This window comes from Salvelinus fontinalis, chromosome 32 (assembly GCF_029448725.1).
Source record: "Salvelinus fontinalis isolate EN_2023a chromosome 32, ASM2944872v1, whole genome shotgun sequence".
NCBI classification, from domain to species: domain Eukaryota; kingdom Metazoa; phylum Chordata; class Actinopteri; order Salmoniformes; family Salmonidae; genus Salvelinus; species Salvelinus fontinalis.
Window position 1 is genome coordinate 42,620,510 of NC_074696.1, and position 14,254 is coordinate 42,634,763.

Below are 14,254 nucleotides of genomic sequence, written 5' to 3' on the forward strand. Positions count from 1 at the left end.
TCAATGCTATGGGCTAATAGCAGTACGGCTACTTAGACTCGAGGGTTGAAGGAAGTGTCAATTGAGGCTCACGTCTGGAGAATGCTGCTAGCGACAGTATCATTGCCACACGTATCTCCGATTCCTCCCTCGCTGTATCTGTCGTGTGTCTCTCTCTCTCTCTCTCTCTCCCTTCGTTATCTTTTCCCTCTCCCATTGTTCTGTTCTTGTATTCTCCGTCTCTGTATCCCTCTAAAACACTCTATGGCTCCTTCCCTTCATCTCTTTCTCTTTGTATATTCATCTGATAGACTCATGTCTTTCTCTTATCCGTTCCTTTCTCTTCTCCCCTCATGTCTTATTTTCGTTATTCCCTAACTTGAGAGTATCTCACAATTCAAAGTGCATCGACTCCTCCTCCAACGTGACTATTGGCACAGAAACTAGGACATTTGCATTTCAGAGCAACAATCTAGCAATCCAGTGGAACAGAAACTATAATGAGGGATTGTGGAAAAAAGTAACAGCAGAAATAAACAAATGTGAAAAAAAGTGATGGTCTTTTCCTTCCCTATCTAAGTAGGTTATTCAGAGAAAATGGAAACCAGGTAATCTCTCTCTGGTCTGGTCTGGTTTGTCTTAGGCCACAGGGCGGTCTACGTCGAGGTCCATGTGCCCCTGGGCCGGGAGAGCAAACGCAGGCACCATCGCAGAGGCCACAAACACCACCGCAAGAGGCGGGAGCGGGAGGAGGACCATGAAGAGGAGGACCGTGAGGACCCCACTTATGGTAACCAACTTCTACCTTAAAGTCCAGTAGAAAGCTGACTGTTAGAAATGTTCGTAGAGGTGCTGACTAAAGGAATAGGAAACGGTGTAATACATTTATGAAGTCAGACACTTTATATGCTGACAACAATTTAATAAGTTAACCATTTTTACCCATTAGCTGACTAAAGCAATAGTAAAAAAAAAAAAAGGAAGAAAGTCAGACACTATATATGCTGACAACAATTTAATAGGTTAATGTAGTGTCTTTTTTTTTCTCACAATTAACTTCTATTCTACCTTCCGTGGTGGTCCTCGTTCATCTCCTCATGCAATTGAATAAATTTGTGGTGGCACATACAGTGCATTCGGGAAAGTATTCAGACCCCTTGACTTTTTCCACATTTTGTTACGTTAAAAATAGGTTAAATTGTTTTCTTCCCTCATCAGTCTACACACACACCATAATGACAAAGCAAAAACAAGTTTTTAGAAAATGTTGCTAATTTATATCTTTTTTTAAAACAACTGAAATATCAATTTTACATAAGTATTCAGACCCTAGGCTGTGTGCTTAGGGTCGTTGTCCTGTTGGAAGGTCAACCTTTGCCCCAGTCTGAGGTACTGAGCGCTCTGGAGCAGGTTTTCACCAAGGATCTCTCTGTACTTTGCTCCGGTCATCTTTCTCTCAGTCCTGACTAGTCTCTCAGTCCCTGCCGCAGAAAAACATCCCCACAGCATGATGCTGCCACCACCATGTTTCACCGTAGGGATGATGCCAGGTTTCTTCCAGATGTGACACTTGGCATTCAGGCCAAAGAGTTCAATCTTGGTTTCATCAGACCAGAGAATCTTGTTTCTTATGGTCTGAGTCCATTAAGTGCCTTTTGGCAAACTCCGGGTGATCTGTCATGTGCCTATTTTTTCTGAGGAGTGGCTTCCGTCTAGCCACTCTACCTTAAAGACCTGATTGGTGGAGTGCTGCAGAGATGGTTGTCCTCCTGGAAGGTTCTCCCATCTCCACAGAGGAACTCTGGAGCTCTGTCAGAGTGACCATCAGGTTCTTGGTCACCTCCCTGTCCAAGGCCCTCCCCGATTGCTCAGTTTGGCCGGGCGGCCAGCTCTAGGAAGAGTCTGGTTGGTTCCTGTAACGTGTACGCTAGGAGTCGGGAAGCAAGTACAGGGAGTGAATTTAATAATCAATAAAACAAGAAACACAAGTAGTGTACCGACATAAAACACAGGAACAGAATCAATAACGCCTGGGGAAGGAACCAAAGGGAGTGACAGATATAGGGGAGGTAATCAGGAATGTGATGGAGTCCAGGTGAGTCTCATGGGGCACAGGTGCGCGTAACGATGGTGGCAGGTATGCGTAATAATTAATAAACTGCCGACGTCTAGCGCCGGAGAGGGGGACCGGGAGTAGACATGATAGTACCCCCTCCCTGACACGCGGCCCCAACCGCAGGACGCCGACCAGAGGGACGGTCCCGAGGACCAGGAGCGGGCCGGTTGCTTCTGCCTATGCGCATTAACCTGTAGAGCCAACTGAGGTGCGGCAACATGTAGAGCCGGCTGAGGCCTGGGAGCCTGACGAGCCGACTGAGGCCTGGGAGCCTGACGAGCCGGCTGAGGCATCCCCGGTTGCTTCGGCAGCTGCACTTAGACCCGATGTCACCAGTAAAAAATTAAAAAAACATCCCGGTTGCATACCTTTGGTGAGGCGTTTTTCTTTAACGTGTACGCCAGGAGTCAGGAAGCAAGTACAGGGAGTGAATGTAATAATAAATAAAGCAAGAAACATGAGTAGTGTACCGACATAAAACACAGGAACAGAATCAATAACGCCTGGGGAAGGAACCAAAGGGAGTGACAGATATAGAGGAGGTAATCAGGAATGTGATGGAGTCCAAGTGAGTCACATGGGGGCGCAGGTGCGCGTAACGATGGTGGCAGGTGTGCGTAATAATGAATAATCTGGCGACGTCGAGCACCGGAGAGGGGGAGCGGGAGTAGACATGACAGTTCCAAACTTCTTCCATTAAAGAATGATGGAGGCCACTGTGTTCTTGGGGACCTTCAATGCTGCAGACATTTTTTGGTACCCTTCCCCAGATCTGTGCCTCAACTCAATCCTGTCTCGGAACTCTACATACAATTCCTTCGACCTCATGGCTTGGTTTTTGCTCTGACATGCACTGTCAACTTTGGGACCTTATATAGACAAGTGTGTGTCTTTCCAAATCATGTCCAATCAATTGAATTTACGACAGGTGGACTCCAATCAAGTTATAGAAACATCTCAAGGATGATCAATGGAAACAGGATGTACCTGAGCTCAATTTCTAGTCTCAAATCAAAGGGTTTGCATACTTATGTAAATAATGTGTTTCTGTAGTAGGCTACCATGGGCTAATTTGGATAACGAGTCAGTAGTGTAGCACTAGACATAATCATAGCGTATTGGAATCACATCAACTCAAAACAACTCCCACCCCAGCTGCTACCCTCAAGCATTCTCCTAAATAACATTTGGATTATTATTCTCAATTTGAAAAGTGTGTTGTGTCATGCTTCCCAGGGGCAGAAACAGAAACCTGTGGTAGCCAGGGTACCTGGCAAAGTCTCTCAGACATCTGTGAGTGTTTGGCTGAGCTCTTCAAATGGAGGCAGAAACATGGAGACCTATCTATCTGTCCGTTCGTTTAGAGAGAGTGTGCATGCTGTGAATGGAACGTCTCTCTTAAAGGCAAAACCCAGGCCTCCAGGAGCAAGCAGTGACACTGATGGAGGGGGAGTGTGTGTGTGTGTGTGTGCGTCTACATCTACGGGAATTCCCAGCAGTCCATTCAGAAGCTAAGCGTTGGATCCTGCTCCTCGCACGCTCTCCTCCAGTCCTCGTCTCTATATCTCTGTCTTCTTCTCTTCTCCCCTCCCCCCTCCCCCTCTAGACACGCCCTCCCAGAGGGTGCAGTTCATCCTGGGTACGGAAGATGACGACGTGGAGCACGTCCCCCACGACCTGTTCACCGAGCTGGACGAGCTGTCCTTCAGGGACGGGAGCGCCACCGAGTGGAAGGAGACCGCCAGGTAGTTCACAGCCCAGCCCAGGGTCCAGCCTCCACACTCCAGGGTCCATGTGACTTCATCGTGTCGTTCTTTGTTCGTTCAGGTCTAAATTCAGCGGCACTTTATTGCTACCGTAGGTTTTCCATGAAACGTCGATGAGTTTAGCTTTGCGTCTTAAGAATGTTGAAGTCGTCTTCTTGACTGTGGTAAAACATTCAGGGAAACCAACTTTTTAATGGCCAAAACGGTAGGCTGGTAAACTGTGGCCTTTTATAACCCCCTTGAAATTGTCTTGCGGGGGCTGGGGAACAGAGAACTATAAGATAGTGACGCGTCTTGTGTGTGAGTGGCAATGTGTTATCATGAGTAATGGGTAAGATTGACAGAGCTCTACTGCCTACAAGTCTGGCTGTGAGTCAATCTATCTTAGTCATCCTCCATAGCCATGGCAATATCCCCATCCCAGACAATGTCAGCCTACGCTCACGGCTCAGACACAAATACACAGCAATTTACCTCTCTTAAAAAAACTGGTTGAAACTGGTTTCGGGCTGACAGGAGGTAAAAGCCGGAAAAACGTTATCAAACCTTTTCCATTACCTCTCAAAAGGGAACCACTCAAGGGAATGCAAATTGTCTGATCTGTCCAGGCCTGGTCTTAACCTCTGGTCAAGCTGTTCTTAGTCAGCATTGGGGGAAATTTGATTTCAATTTTTTTTATTGTGTGTGCTTGTCTTTGCGCGTGCGTGTTTAGGTGGCTGAAGTTTGAGGAGGACGTGGAAGATGGAGGGGAGCGTTGGAGCAAGCCTTACGTGGCCACCCTGTCTCTACATAGCCTGTTTGAGCTGAGGAGCTGCATCCTCAACGGAACCGTCATGCTAGACATGAGGGCCACCTGTATCGAGGAGATTGCAGGTATATTCATATCAGAAGAGTTTGTGTGTATGTGTGCGTGTGTGTACGCTCATGTGCATGCTATTTGATTATTTCGATTTGGGTGTGCAAATGATAAACAAGGCAATAATGAAAAGTTGGTTGAATAAGGTGAAACTGAATTTGTGTGTGTGTGTGTGTGTGTGTGTGTGTGTGTGTGTGTGTGTGTGTGTGTGTGTGTGTGTGTGTGTGTGTGTGTGAGAAACAAGGCAATAATGAAAAGTTGGTTGAATAAGGTGAAACTGAATTTGTGTGTGTGTGTGAATGCGTGAAAGCTCATTTGCAAGTGTGTGTGTACCAGTGGTGTAAACCTCCAAATGAACAACGTTACAATGCAATACAATGCATACGTGTGTGTGTTTACATGTGTGTGTCCAGACATGCTGATTGACAGCATGGTGGCGTCAGGCCAGCTGCAGGAGGAGCTGTGTCAGAAGGTGCGTGAGGCCATGTTGAAGAGACACCACCATCAGAACGAGAGGAAGCTCAGCAACCGCATCCCGCTGGTGCGCTCAATCGCAGACATAGGCAAGAAACATTCAGACCCGTTGTTGCTTGAGAGACACGGTGAGATCCCCTGCACCACGCACAGTCCATTTCTTTTTCCTCCAGCCTCGAGGGGGTTCACATAATCTTTGCAATCCTTGGTATTCCAAAAAAGGAAAGGCGACAGCATCTCCCACACACACTCTTAGGAAAAAGCCTTCCAAAAGGGTTCTTCGGCTGTCCCCATAGGAGAACCCTTTTTGGTTCCAGGTAGAACCCTTTTGGGGTCCATGTAGAACCCTCTTTTGGAACCCTTTTCCCTAAGAGTGTATGTTTGGAGATGCTATGACCACAACAATCATGTATGTAATGTATGCCGTGTAGCCGCCACTTTTATTCAAAGTGACTTACAGTACAGTGAGTGCATACATTTTAGTATGTGTGGCCCCAGCGGGATTTGAACCCAGGATCCTGGCGTTGCTAGGCGCCACGGTCTTACCAACTGAGCCACACAAGACCAAATCCACCATGGCAGTTCAGGAGGTGTCAAACTAATGAAGTGAGTAGACGCTACAATGAGAACATAAGCCTCATAGAGACAACTACTACCCCCCCCACGGTAAAAGATACATCTGGGTGCGGATGGTGCGTGTGGCTGGCCTGGCTCAGGGTTTGGCCTCAGAATTAACAATGGCTTCTACTCTTTTGTCGGAATGGTCGGGGTGATGCTCTTCTTGCAGTTTGAAATGTTTCGTTTGCTGAGCATGACCTTAGGGTGTGATGTGTACGATGAGTATGGTGTGTGACTATTCTATGTGAGTGAAATAACGAGCTCGTGCTACAGTTGTAATGGTCTCTGTCCTACTGTCACATTTTGTTCTATTGAATGCATTGAATGCAATGTTGCCTGGGTATAAAATACGTGTGAAATGTCATATATTGATGTGCTACACAATCATAGTAAGTTATTGCACAGATTTGAAATATGTCTGGTTTGTGTGTGGTTCTGTATTTGTATGCACAATATACTGTACCCTGACACTATGCTAACCAGCCCACACCTCTTCTCCTGCTTGCAAGCATCTCTCTACCCAAAATGCTCCCCCTCAGTCTGTCACTGTGTGATTGGTGAGTGGACAAGCCTATTGGTCTGTTGTGGACACCTCACCTTTCCCCTGCAAGAACCTCTTGACGCCTCTGTCTCTCTCTAACCACACTCCTCCCAAGCTCCCACCACCTTCTCTCTCTGCCCCCAGAGAATGCACCCCTAAAACCACCTCTCTGATGACATTCTCCCTCATATGTTCCTCCTTTTACCACCCCCACCCCCCCTTTTTCCTCCCTCCTCCCGTTCTTCTCTCCCTCTTTTCCCTTGTTTGTTGTTGTGTCTTCCCGTCGCTCCAGGGGAGGGCCTCTCTGCCTCCCGCCACTCCCTGAAGCCGGGGGCCTCCGTCTCCAACCTGTCCCAGAGGCGAGAGTCCCGGGTCTCCGTCCTCCTCAACCTCCTCCTGCCTAACTCCTCCTCCTCCACCTCCGCTGGGGGGCCATCCCCCGGACCCTCGCCCCTCACCACCCCCCAGAACACCCCCCCTACTCCCCGCCGCTCCCCAGACCCTCCCCGTGCCCCTGGCCCCGCTCCGGTCCCCCAGGCCATCCCGGAGGTGGTGGTGTCACCGCCTGAGGATGACGAGTCGCCACCCACCGACATTACAAAGGATGAGGAGGCGTATACCAATCGGCAACCGTCGCTGCAGACTAAAGGGCTCCAGCAGCTGCCCTTAGAAGGCAAATATCTGTGTAGCCTGCCAGTGTGAGTCACGGCTTGAACAGAGAACACTAGCACCAGCATGCTGGCTGTGCCTTCCTTCCCTACCCGACTACAAATCCATGACAAACCCCCCAGCAAGGTTCACTTTTTATACCCCTCCTCTATTAACTCAACAAGACCTCACACTGTTTCCCTCTACCTTGTTCTTTTCTTGCATACCTCTCTGTCTGTGTTTCTCTAGTTTAGTCTTATCAAATACATTTGTCTGCACTCTCTCCTTTTCTCTCATATCTCGCGCCATTCCTAGGCTATTTATTGTTCACGTTCCTTTCTCTCTCTGTCTCCACCTTTCTTCATCCAGCCCTTCCACACTAACCCCACCTTGCTTGGCTTGGTCCCTCTACTTCTCTCTGCTCAGTGTGTGTGCATGGCTCCCCTCGAGAATGTGTTTCACAATGTACCATACCATAGTTCTGCAGGGTCCGACATTAACAATGGCCCGCTGCGGCGGCGCCAGTAAAAACATGTCGAGCCAGTGGATCTCCTCAGTCACTGGGCCTACCGGGCCAGTAACTTCTCAGTGCATTTTGGCGTTCCAGTTGACATTTACCCGCTATGTAATCTCTAATGGACAGATCTACGGAAACATAACAGGAAACCTTAGAATCTGTTGGGAAGGAATGGGATGTGTGGGATAGCAGGGAGCAGTAGTTCTGGTGTTAGGGTTTTCCGTCACTGGTTATTTCCGTCACTGACAAGTCAGGATCTCGTAGGTAAGGGAATGGTAAGGGAAAAATTCAGCCCGTGACTTGCAAAGAGAGTCATTCCGCTCCTCGTTCTAGCATCGTTCTAGCACCTGGATGGCAGTGATGTACTGGGCCGTACACTCTACCCTCTGCAGTGCCTTGCGGTCGGAGGCCGAGCAGTTGCCATACCAGGCAGTGATGCAACCAGTCAAGATGCTCTCGATGGTGCAGCTGTAGAACCTTTTGAGGATCTGAGGACCCATGCCAAATCTTTTCAGTATCCTGAGGGAATATAGGTTTTGTCGTGTCCTCTTCACGACTGTCTTGGTGTGCTTGGACCATGTTAGTTTGTTGGTGATGTGGACACCAAGGAACTTGAATCTCTCAACCTGCTCCACTACAGCCCCGTCGATGAGAATGGGGGCGTGCTCGGTACTCCTTTTCCTGTAGTCCACAATCATCTCCTTTGTCTTGATCCCGTTGAGGGAGAGGTTGTTGTCCTGGCACCACACGGCCAGTTCTCTGACCTCCTGTAGTCTGTAATAGTTTGCAAGCCCTGCCACATCCGACGAGTTTTGGAGCCGGTGTAGTACGATTTGATCTTAGTCCTGTATTGATGCTTTGCCTGTATGATGGTTCGTCGGAGGGCATAGCGTGATTTCTTATAAGCTTCCAGGTTAGAGTCCCGCTTCTTGAATGCGGCAGCTCTACCCTTTAGCTCAGTGCGGACGTTGCCTGTAATCCATGACTTCTGGTTGGGGTATGTACGTACAGTCACTGTGGGGATGACATCATCGATGCACATATTGATGAAGCCAGTGACTGATGTGGTGTACTCCTCAATGCCATCGAAAGATTCCCGGAACATATTCCAGTTTGTGCTAGCAAAACAATCCTGTAGCTTAGTATCTGCTTCATCTGACCACTTTTTCATTGACAGTCACTGGTGCTTCCTGCTTTAAATTTTACTTGTAAGCAGGAATCAGGAGGATAGAATATGGTCAGATTTGCCAAACAGATGGCGAGGGACAGCTTTGTACGTGTCTCTGTGTGTGGAGTAAAGGTGGTCTAGAGTTTTTTTTTCCCTCTGGTTGCACATTTAAAATGCTGGTAGAAATGACGTAAAACGGATTTGTTTCCCTGCATTAAAATCCCTGGCCACTAGGAGCGCTGCCTCTGGATGAGCATTTTCCTGTTTGCTTATGGCCGTATACAGCTCATTGAGTGCGGACTTAGTGCCAGCATCGGTTTGTGGTGGTAAATAGACAGCTACGAAAAATATAGATGAAAACTCTCTTGGTAAATAGTGTGGTCTACAACTTATCATGAGATACTCTACCTCAGGCGAGCAAAACTTTGAGACTTCCTTAGATATCATGCACCAGCTGTTTACAAATCTACATAGACCGCCACCCCTTGTCTTACCAAAGGCTGCTGTTCTATCCTGCCGATACAGTGTATAACCCGCCAGCTGTATGTTATTCATGTCGTCGTTCAGCTACGACTCTGTGAAAAAATAAGACATTCCTGTATTTAATGTCCCGTTGGTAGGATATACGTGCTTGTAGTTCGTCCACTTTATAATCGGAGGGGATGGCAGAGATTACCTGCCGTGTTGCAGTCTTGAACACCATTGAAGACTACACGCGGAAAAGTCATGCTGTTTTGTATTTGAGAAATATGATTGGCCATTCATTCAACCACGCTGACCGCGACTCACAACTTCTCGAGCAGTACATAAGTTGATCCGCTCACGCGGCACACGCGAGCCGTCCAGAGTAAAAAGAAGAGCTCACAACAATCCATTTACTTTAGGGAAATTGATTTACAAACGTCAACCTTCAATAGTGAACATGCTAGCAATACGCTGGCGACTGTTGATAGTCTGCACGAAGAAAGCTACAAAAAGACACCTAGCATTTGTCTTGGCTAGCCTACTGTGGCCAGATCAATATCTTCTCTTTTGAAACACAGTCGTCTTAAAGGGGCACTGTCCTATTTTGAGATGTAAAAAAAATATTCTCAAAATGAAACAAAGCGAATGCGGCAGGTAGCCTAGTGGTTAGAGCGGCAGGTAGGCTAGGGTTAGAGCAGCAGGTAGGCTAGTGGTTAGAGCGGCAGGTAGACTAGTGGTTAGAGCGGCAGGTAGCCTAGTGGTTAGAGCGGCAGGTAGGCTAGTGGTTAGAGCGGCAGGTAGCCTAGTGGTTAGAGCGGCAGGTAGGCTAGTGGTTAGAGCGGCAGGTAGCCTAGTGGTTAGAGCGGCAGGTAGGCTAGTGGTTAGAGCGGCAGGTAGCCTAGTGGTTAGAGCGGCAGGTAGCCTAGTGGTTAGAGCGGCAGGTAGCCTAGTGGTTAGAGCGGCAGGTAGCCTAGTGGTTAGAGCAGCAGGTAGGCTAGTGGTTAGAGCGGCAGGTAGGCTAGGGTTAGAGCAGCAGGTAGGCTAGTGGTTAGAGCGGCAGGTAGGCTAGTGGTTAGAGCGGCAGGTAGCCTAGTGGTTAGAGCGGCAGGTAGCCTAGTGGTTAGAGCAGCAGGTAGGCTAGTGGTTAGAGCGGCAGGTAGGCTAGGGTTAGAGCGGCAGGTAGGCTAGTGGTTAGAGCGGCAGGTAGCCTAGTGGTTAGAGCGGCAGGTAGGCTAGTGGTTAGAGCGGCAGGTAGCCTAGTGGTTAGAGCGGCAGGTAGGCTAGTGGTTAGAGCGGCAGGTAGGCTAGTGGTTAGAGCGGCAGGTAGCCTAGTGGTTAGAGCGGCAGGTAGGCTAGTGGTTAGAGCGGCAGGTAGCCTAGTGGTTAGAGCAGCAGGTAGGCTAGTGGTTAGAGCGGCAGGTAGGCTAGTGGTTAGAGCGTTGGGCCACTAACCGAAAGGTTGCTGGATTGAATCCCTGAGTTGACGAGGTAAAAATCTGTTGTTCTGCCCCTGAGCAAGGCAGTTAACCCACTGGTTGCCGAAGACAAGGATGTTGATTATGGCAGCCCCCCCCCCCCACCCCCACCCCCCCCGGCACCTCTCTGATTCAGAGAGCTTGGGTTCAATGCAGAAGACACATTTCAGTTGAATGCATTCAGTTGTATGACTGACTAGGTATCCCCCTTAACCAATTCATGCAATTCTAAATAATTATATCGCTAGATTCTATTACACAGCGTTTTGATACATTCCTTAATAACCAAATGTAGCCTAATGCTAGCTGAATATAGAGAGGAAGCCTGCCATTGCCAGCTTGGGCAATGCATTTTAACTACACCATGTCCGGGCCTGTAGAAATTCTGTTCAGGCCCGTATATTTTTGTCCAACAGTAAGAAAAAAAGATTCGGTTGAACACTGGTTCTGTGATATTTCTTTGTCCACTTTTTCATTGCAAACCTTTTTTTTCCTCATTCAGTCCTAAGATGAAACCTGAAGGGGGTTTAATCGACTGCACATTTCCCATCCCTTGAGGGCCTGACTGTAATCCAGTCAGTGTAAGAGTTGAGTCGCCAGACTCGCCACTATGGCAACAGGTCTCATATCATGGCGTATCCTCCCAGCTATAACTGTCACTGCTCTGCATGACTGTCCTATTGTGAATATACAGTCGGGACAGACTCAAACAACTTAAAGACGTCTCGTCTTTTTCCAGAGCAGCATTGTTTGGCGTCGCTCCTCCGTAATTCCTGAGTATAAACACACAGATGTCTCAGAGACGTTTTCTCCATTAAGAGTCTCGCTAGAGACTCCTACGTGTGCAAATAGCATGCTAAATATAAAGCCGTAGAGTGGGGTTGGGGTGGGAGGGTGGTGTCATCCACCGTGACTATTTGTCTTCCCAGACCTGGATAGTCTTTATCTCCGGTATGTGTATATATATATAGCAGTGTGTGTAGAAGAGAGCTGACTCTGGAAGGTTGGGTCATGACAACTAGAGACTGCTGGTTTGGAGAGAAACATGCATTAAGGGTGGCAGCTTATTGTCTTATCAGTGTGGTTCTGTAATCTTCCATTACTTAATGTCTGTAAAGACAACGTTTGCCACGAAACAATATAAAGTAATTGACGGCGTTGTGAGTATCGCGCGAGTGAACGTTGAATCCCATGCTTGACAACATGACAACATTTGCCAACAAACGATATACTACGTACTTGCTTCACCTCGTTCTGAGTATCGCTCATTTGAGTTTGAATCCCTTGCTGGCATAGACAGGCGGTTAAGGATGATTTGTTGGAGCTTTTAGAAGCATACAATGAATAGAACACCCTCCCTACAATCAAAGATGGGGAGGTTTGATAATGCTGTGGGGTTGCTTCGCTGACTCTGGTACTGGGGGCCTTGAACGTGCACAAAGCACAATGAACCTGCAGGTGTTTTGGAGTGCAATGTTCAACCCGGTGTGCAAAAATTGGGTCTCCATTGAAGGTTGTGGGTCTTCCAGCAGGACGACGACACCAAAACACGCATCCAAAAGCACCCAAGGATGGTTCAAGAGAGACGATGGACCGTAATGGAGTGGCGAGAGAAGAGGCCAGATCTTAATCACATCTAAAACTTATGGCGAGATCTGTGAACAGCAGTTGGTGGAGGGCACCGCCTCAAACATCGTAGAACTAGAGCAGCTTGCTGCTTAACAGTAGGACAAATGACCCGTGAAAGGTGCGCAAGCTCATTGATGGCTACAAGAACATTTGTCTGCAGTTATCTTGGCCAAAGGCTGTGCAACCAAGTACTAGCTCCGGGATGCCAATAATTGTGTCCATGCCATTTGTCTTTATTTTCTAAATTAAAATGATAAACTTTATATAGTTTACAAAACTAAAATTTCTTCTGCAATGTTGGATGCTGAGTGTACAAAACAGCGTACTTCTATTTCCATGACAGACTGACCAGGTGAATCCAGGTGAAAATCCACTTCAATCAGTGTAGATGACGGGTTAAAGAAGGATTTTTAAGCCTTGAGACAATTGAGACATGGATTGTGTATGTGTGCCATTCTGAGGGTGAATGGGCAAGACAAAATATTTAAGTGCCTTTTTAACGGGGTATGATAGTAGGTGCCAGACACATCGGTTTGAGCATGTCAAGAACTGCAACACTGCTGGGTTTTTCACGTTCAACCGTTTCCCGTGTGTTTCAAGCATGGTCCACCACCCAAAGGACGACATCCAGCCAACTTGACACAACTCTACGAAGCATTGGAGTCAACATGGGCCAGCATCCCTGTGGAATGCTTTAGACACCTTGTTGAGTCCATGCCCCAACGAATTGAGGCTGTTCTGAGGGCAAAAGGGTGTGCAACTCAATATTAGGAAGGTGTTCCTAATGTTTTGTACACTCAGTGTATATACAGTATGTATACAAACGTATGTGGACACCGCCTCAAATTAGTGGATTCGGTTATTTCAGCCAATGTCAGCACAATAACTGTTTGTCAGGAGCGTCATGTAAGGGTTTCCATGGCCGGACAGCCGCACACAAGCCTAAGATCACCATGCACAATGCCAAGCGTCTGCTGGAGTGGTGAAAAGCTCGCTGCCATTGGAGTCTGGATCAGTGGAATCACGTTCTCTGGAGTGATGAATCACGCTTCACCATCTGGCAGTCCGATGGACGAATCTGGGTTTGGTGGATGACAGGAGAACGTTAACTGCCCCAATGCATAGTGCCAACTGTACAGTTTGGTGGAGGAGAAATAATGGTCTGGGGCTGTTTTTCATGGTTCAGGCTAGACCCCTTAGTTCCAGTGAAGGGAAATCTTAACGCTACAGCATATAATGACATTCTAGGCGATTCTGTACTTCCAACTTTGTGGCAACAGTTTGGGGAAGGACCTTTCCTGTTTCAGCATGAAAATGCCCCTGTGCACAACGCAAGGTCCGTACAGAAATGGTTTGACGAGATCGGTGTGGAAGAACTTGACCGGCCTGCACAGAGCCCTGATCTCAACCCCATCGAACACCTTTGGGATGAATTGGAAGGCCGACTGCGAGCCAGGCATGATCGCCCAACATCAGTGCCCGACCTCACTAATGCTTATGTGGCTGAATGGAAGCAAGTCCCCGCAGCAATGTTCCAAGATCCAGTAAAAAGCCATCCCAGCAGGTGACGAGCAGGTGTCCACATACTTTTGGTCATGTAGTATATATGTAGTGTATATATATATATATATATATATTTATTATTATTTTTTAAACCTATTTTAGAAGAAATAGAGAATTATTTATGAAAAGTGAAAGGGTGACAAATTATTTGGCCGAAACTGTATATACAGTACACCTACTCACATTTTGATTGCCGGATTCTCTGGTAATAACTGTCTAATGAACTGTCTAATGCCACGGAAGCACTCATGCCACAGTACCACACATAACATGTAGTGTCAGCTCTTAGTATGCAGATGAAGGCAGATTATCATAGAGTCAGTAGTTTTTGTCCTCGTGTGCCCCTGGTTTTGGAACGATATGATTTGATTATTGGGACTCGTTTGCATATGGACCGTGGCCTGAGGTCCAGTGTGGAGCCCGCATTCCGGGCTTTATC

At 47.6% G+C, this 14,254-nt stretch overlaps 1 protein-coding gene across 5 annotated transcripts in view; it reads left to right on the top strand.

The window, feature by feature from the left end:
• Positions 1–14,254, top strand: part of LOC129831386 (sodium bicarbonate cotransporter 3-like) — a 65,098-nt gene that overhangs the window by 30,531 nt on the left and 20,313 nt on the right. For 4 of the 5 annotated variants that reach the window (XM_055894745.1, XM_055894743.1, XM_055894746.1 and 1 more), the window contains exons 3-7: positions 623–769; positions 3,702–3,840; positions 4,574–4,734; positions 5,131–5,319; positions 6,643–7,023. In XM_055894745.1, the coding sequence (XP_055750720.1) occupies positions 623–769; positions 3,702–3,840; positions 4,574–4,734; positions 5,131–5,319; positions 6,643–7,023 (1,017 nt within the window). The remainder of the gene's footprint in view (positions 1–622; positions 770–3,701; positions 3,841–4,573; positions 4,735–5,130; positions 5,320–6,642; positions 7,024–14,254) is intronic. The other variant, XM_055894747.1, reaches the window with a different exon arrangement.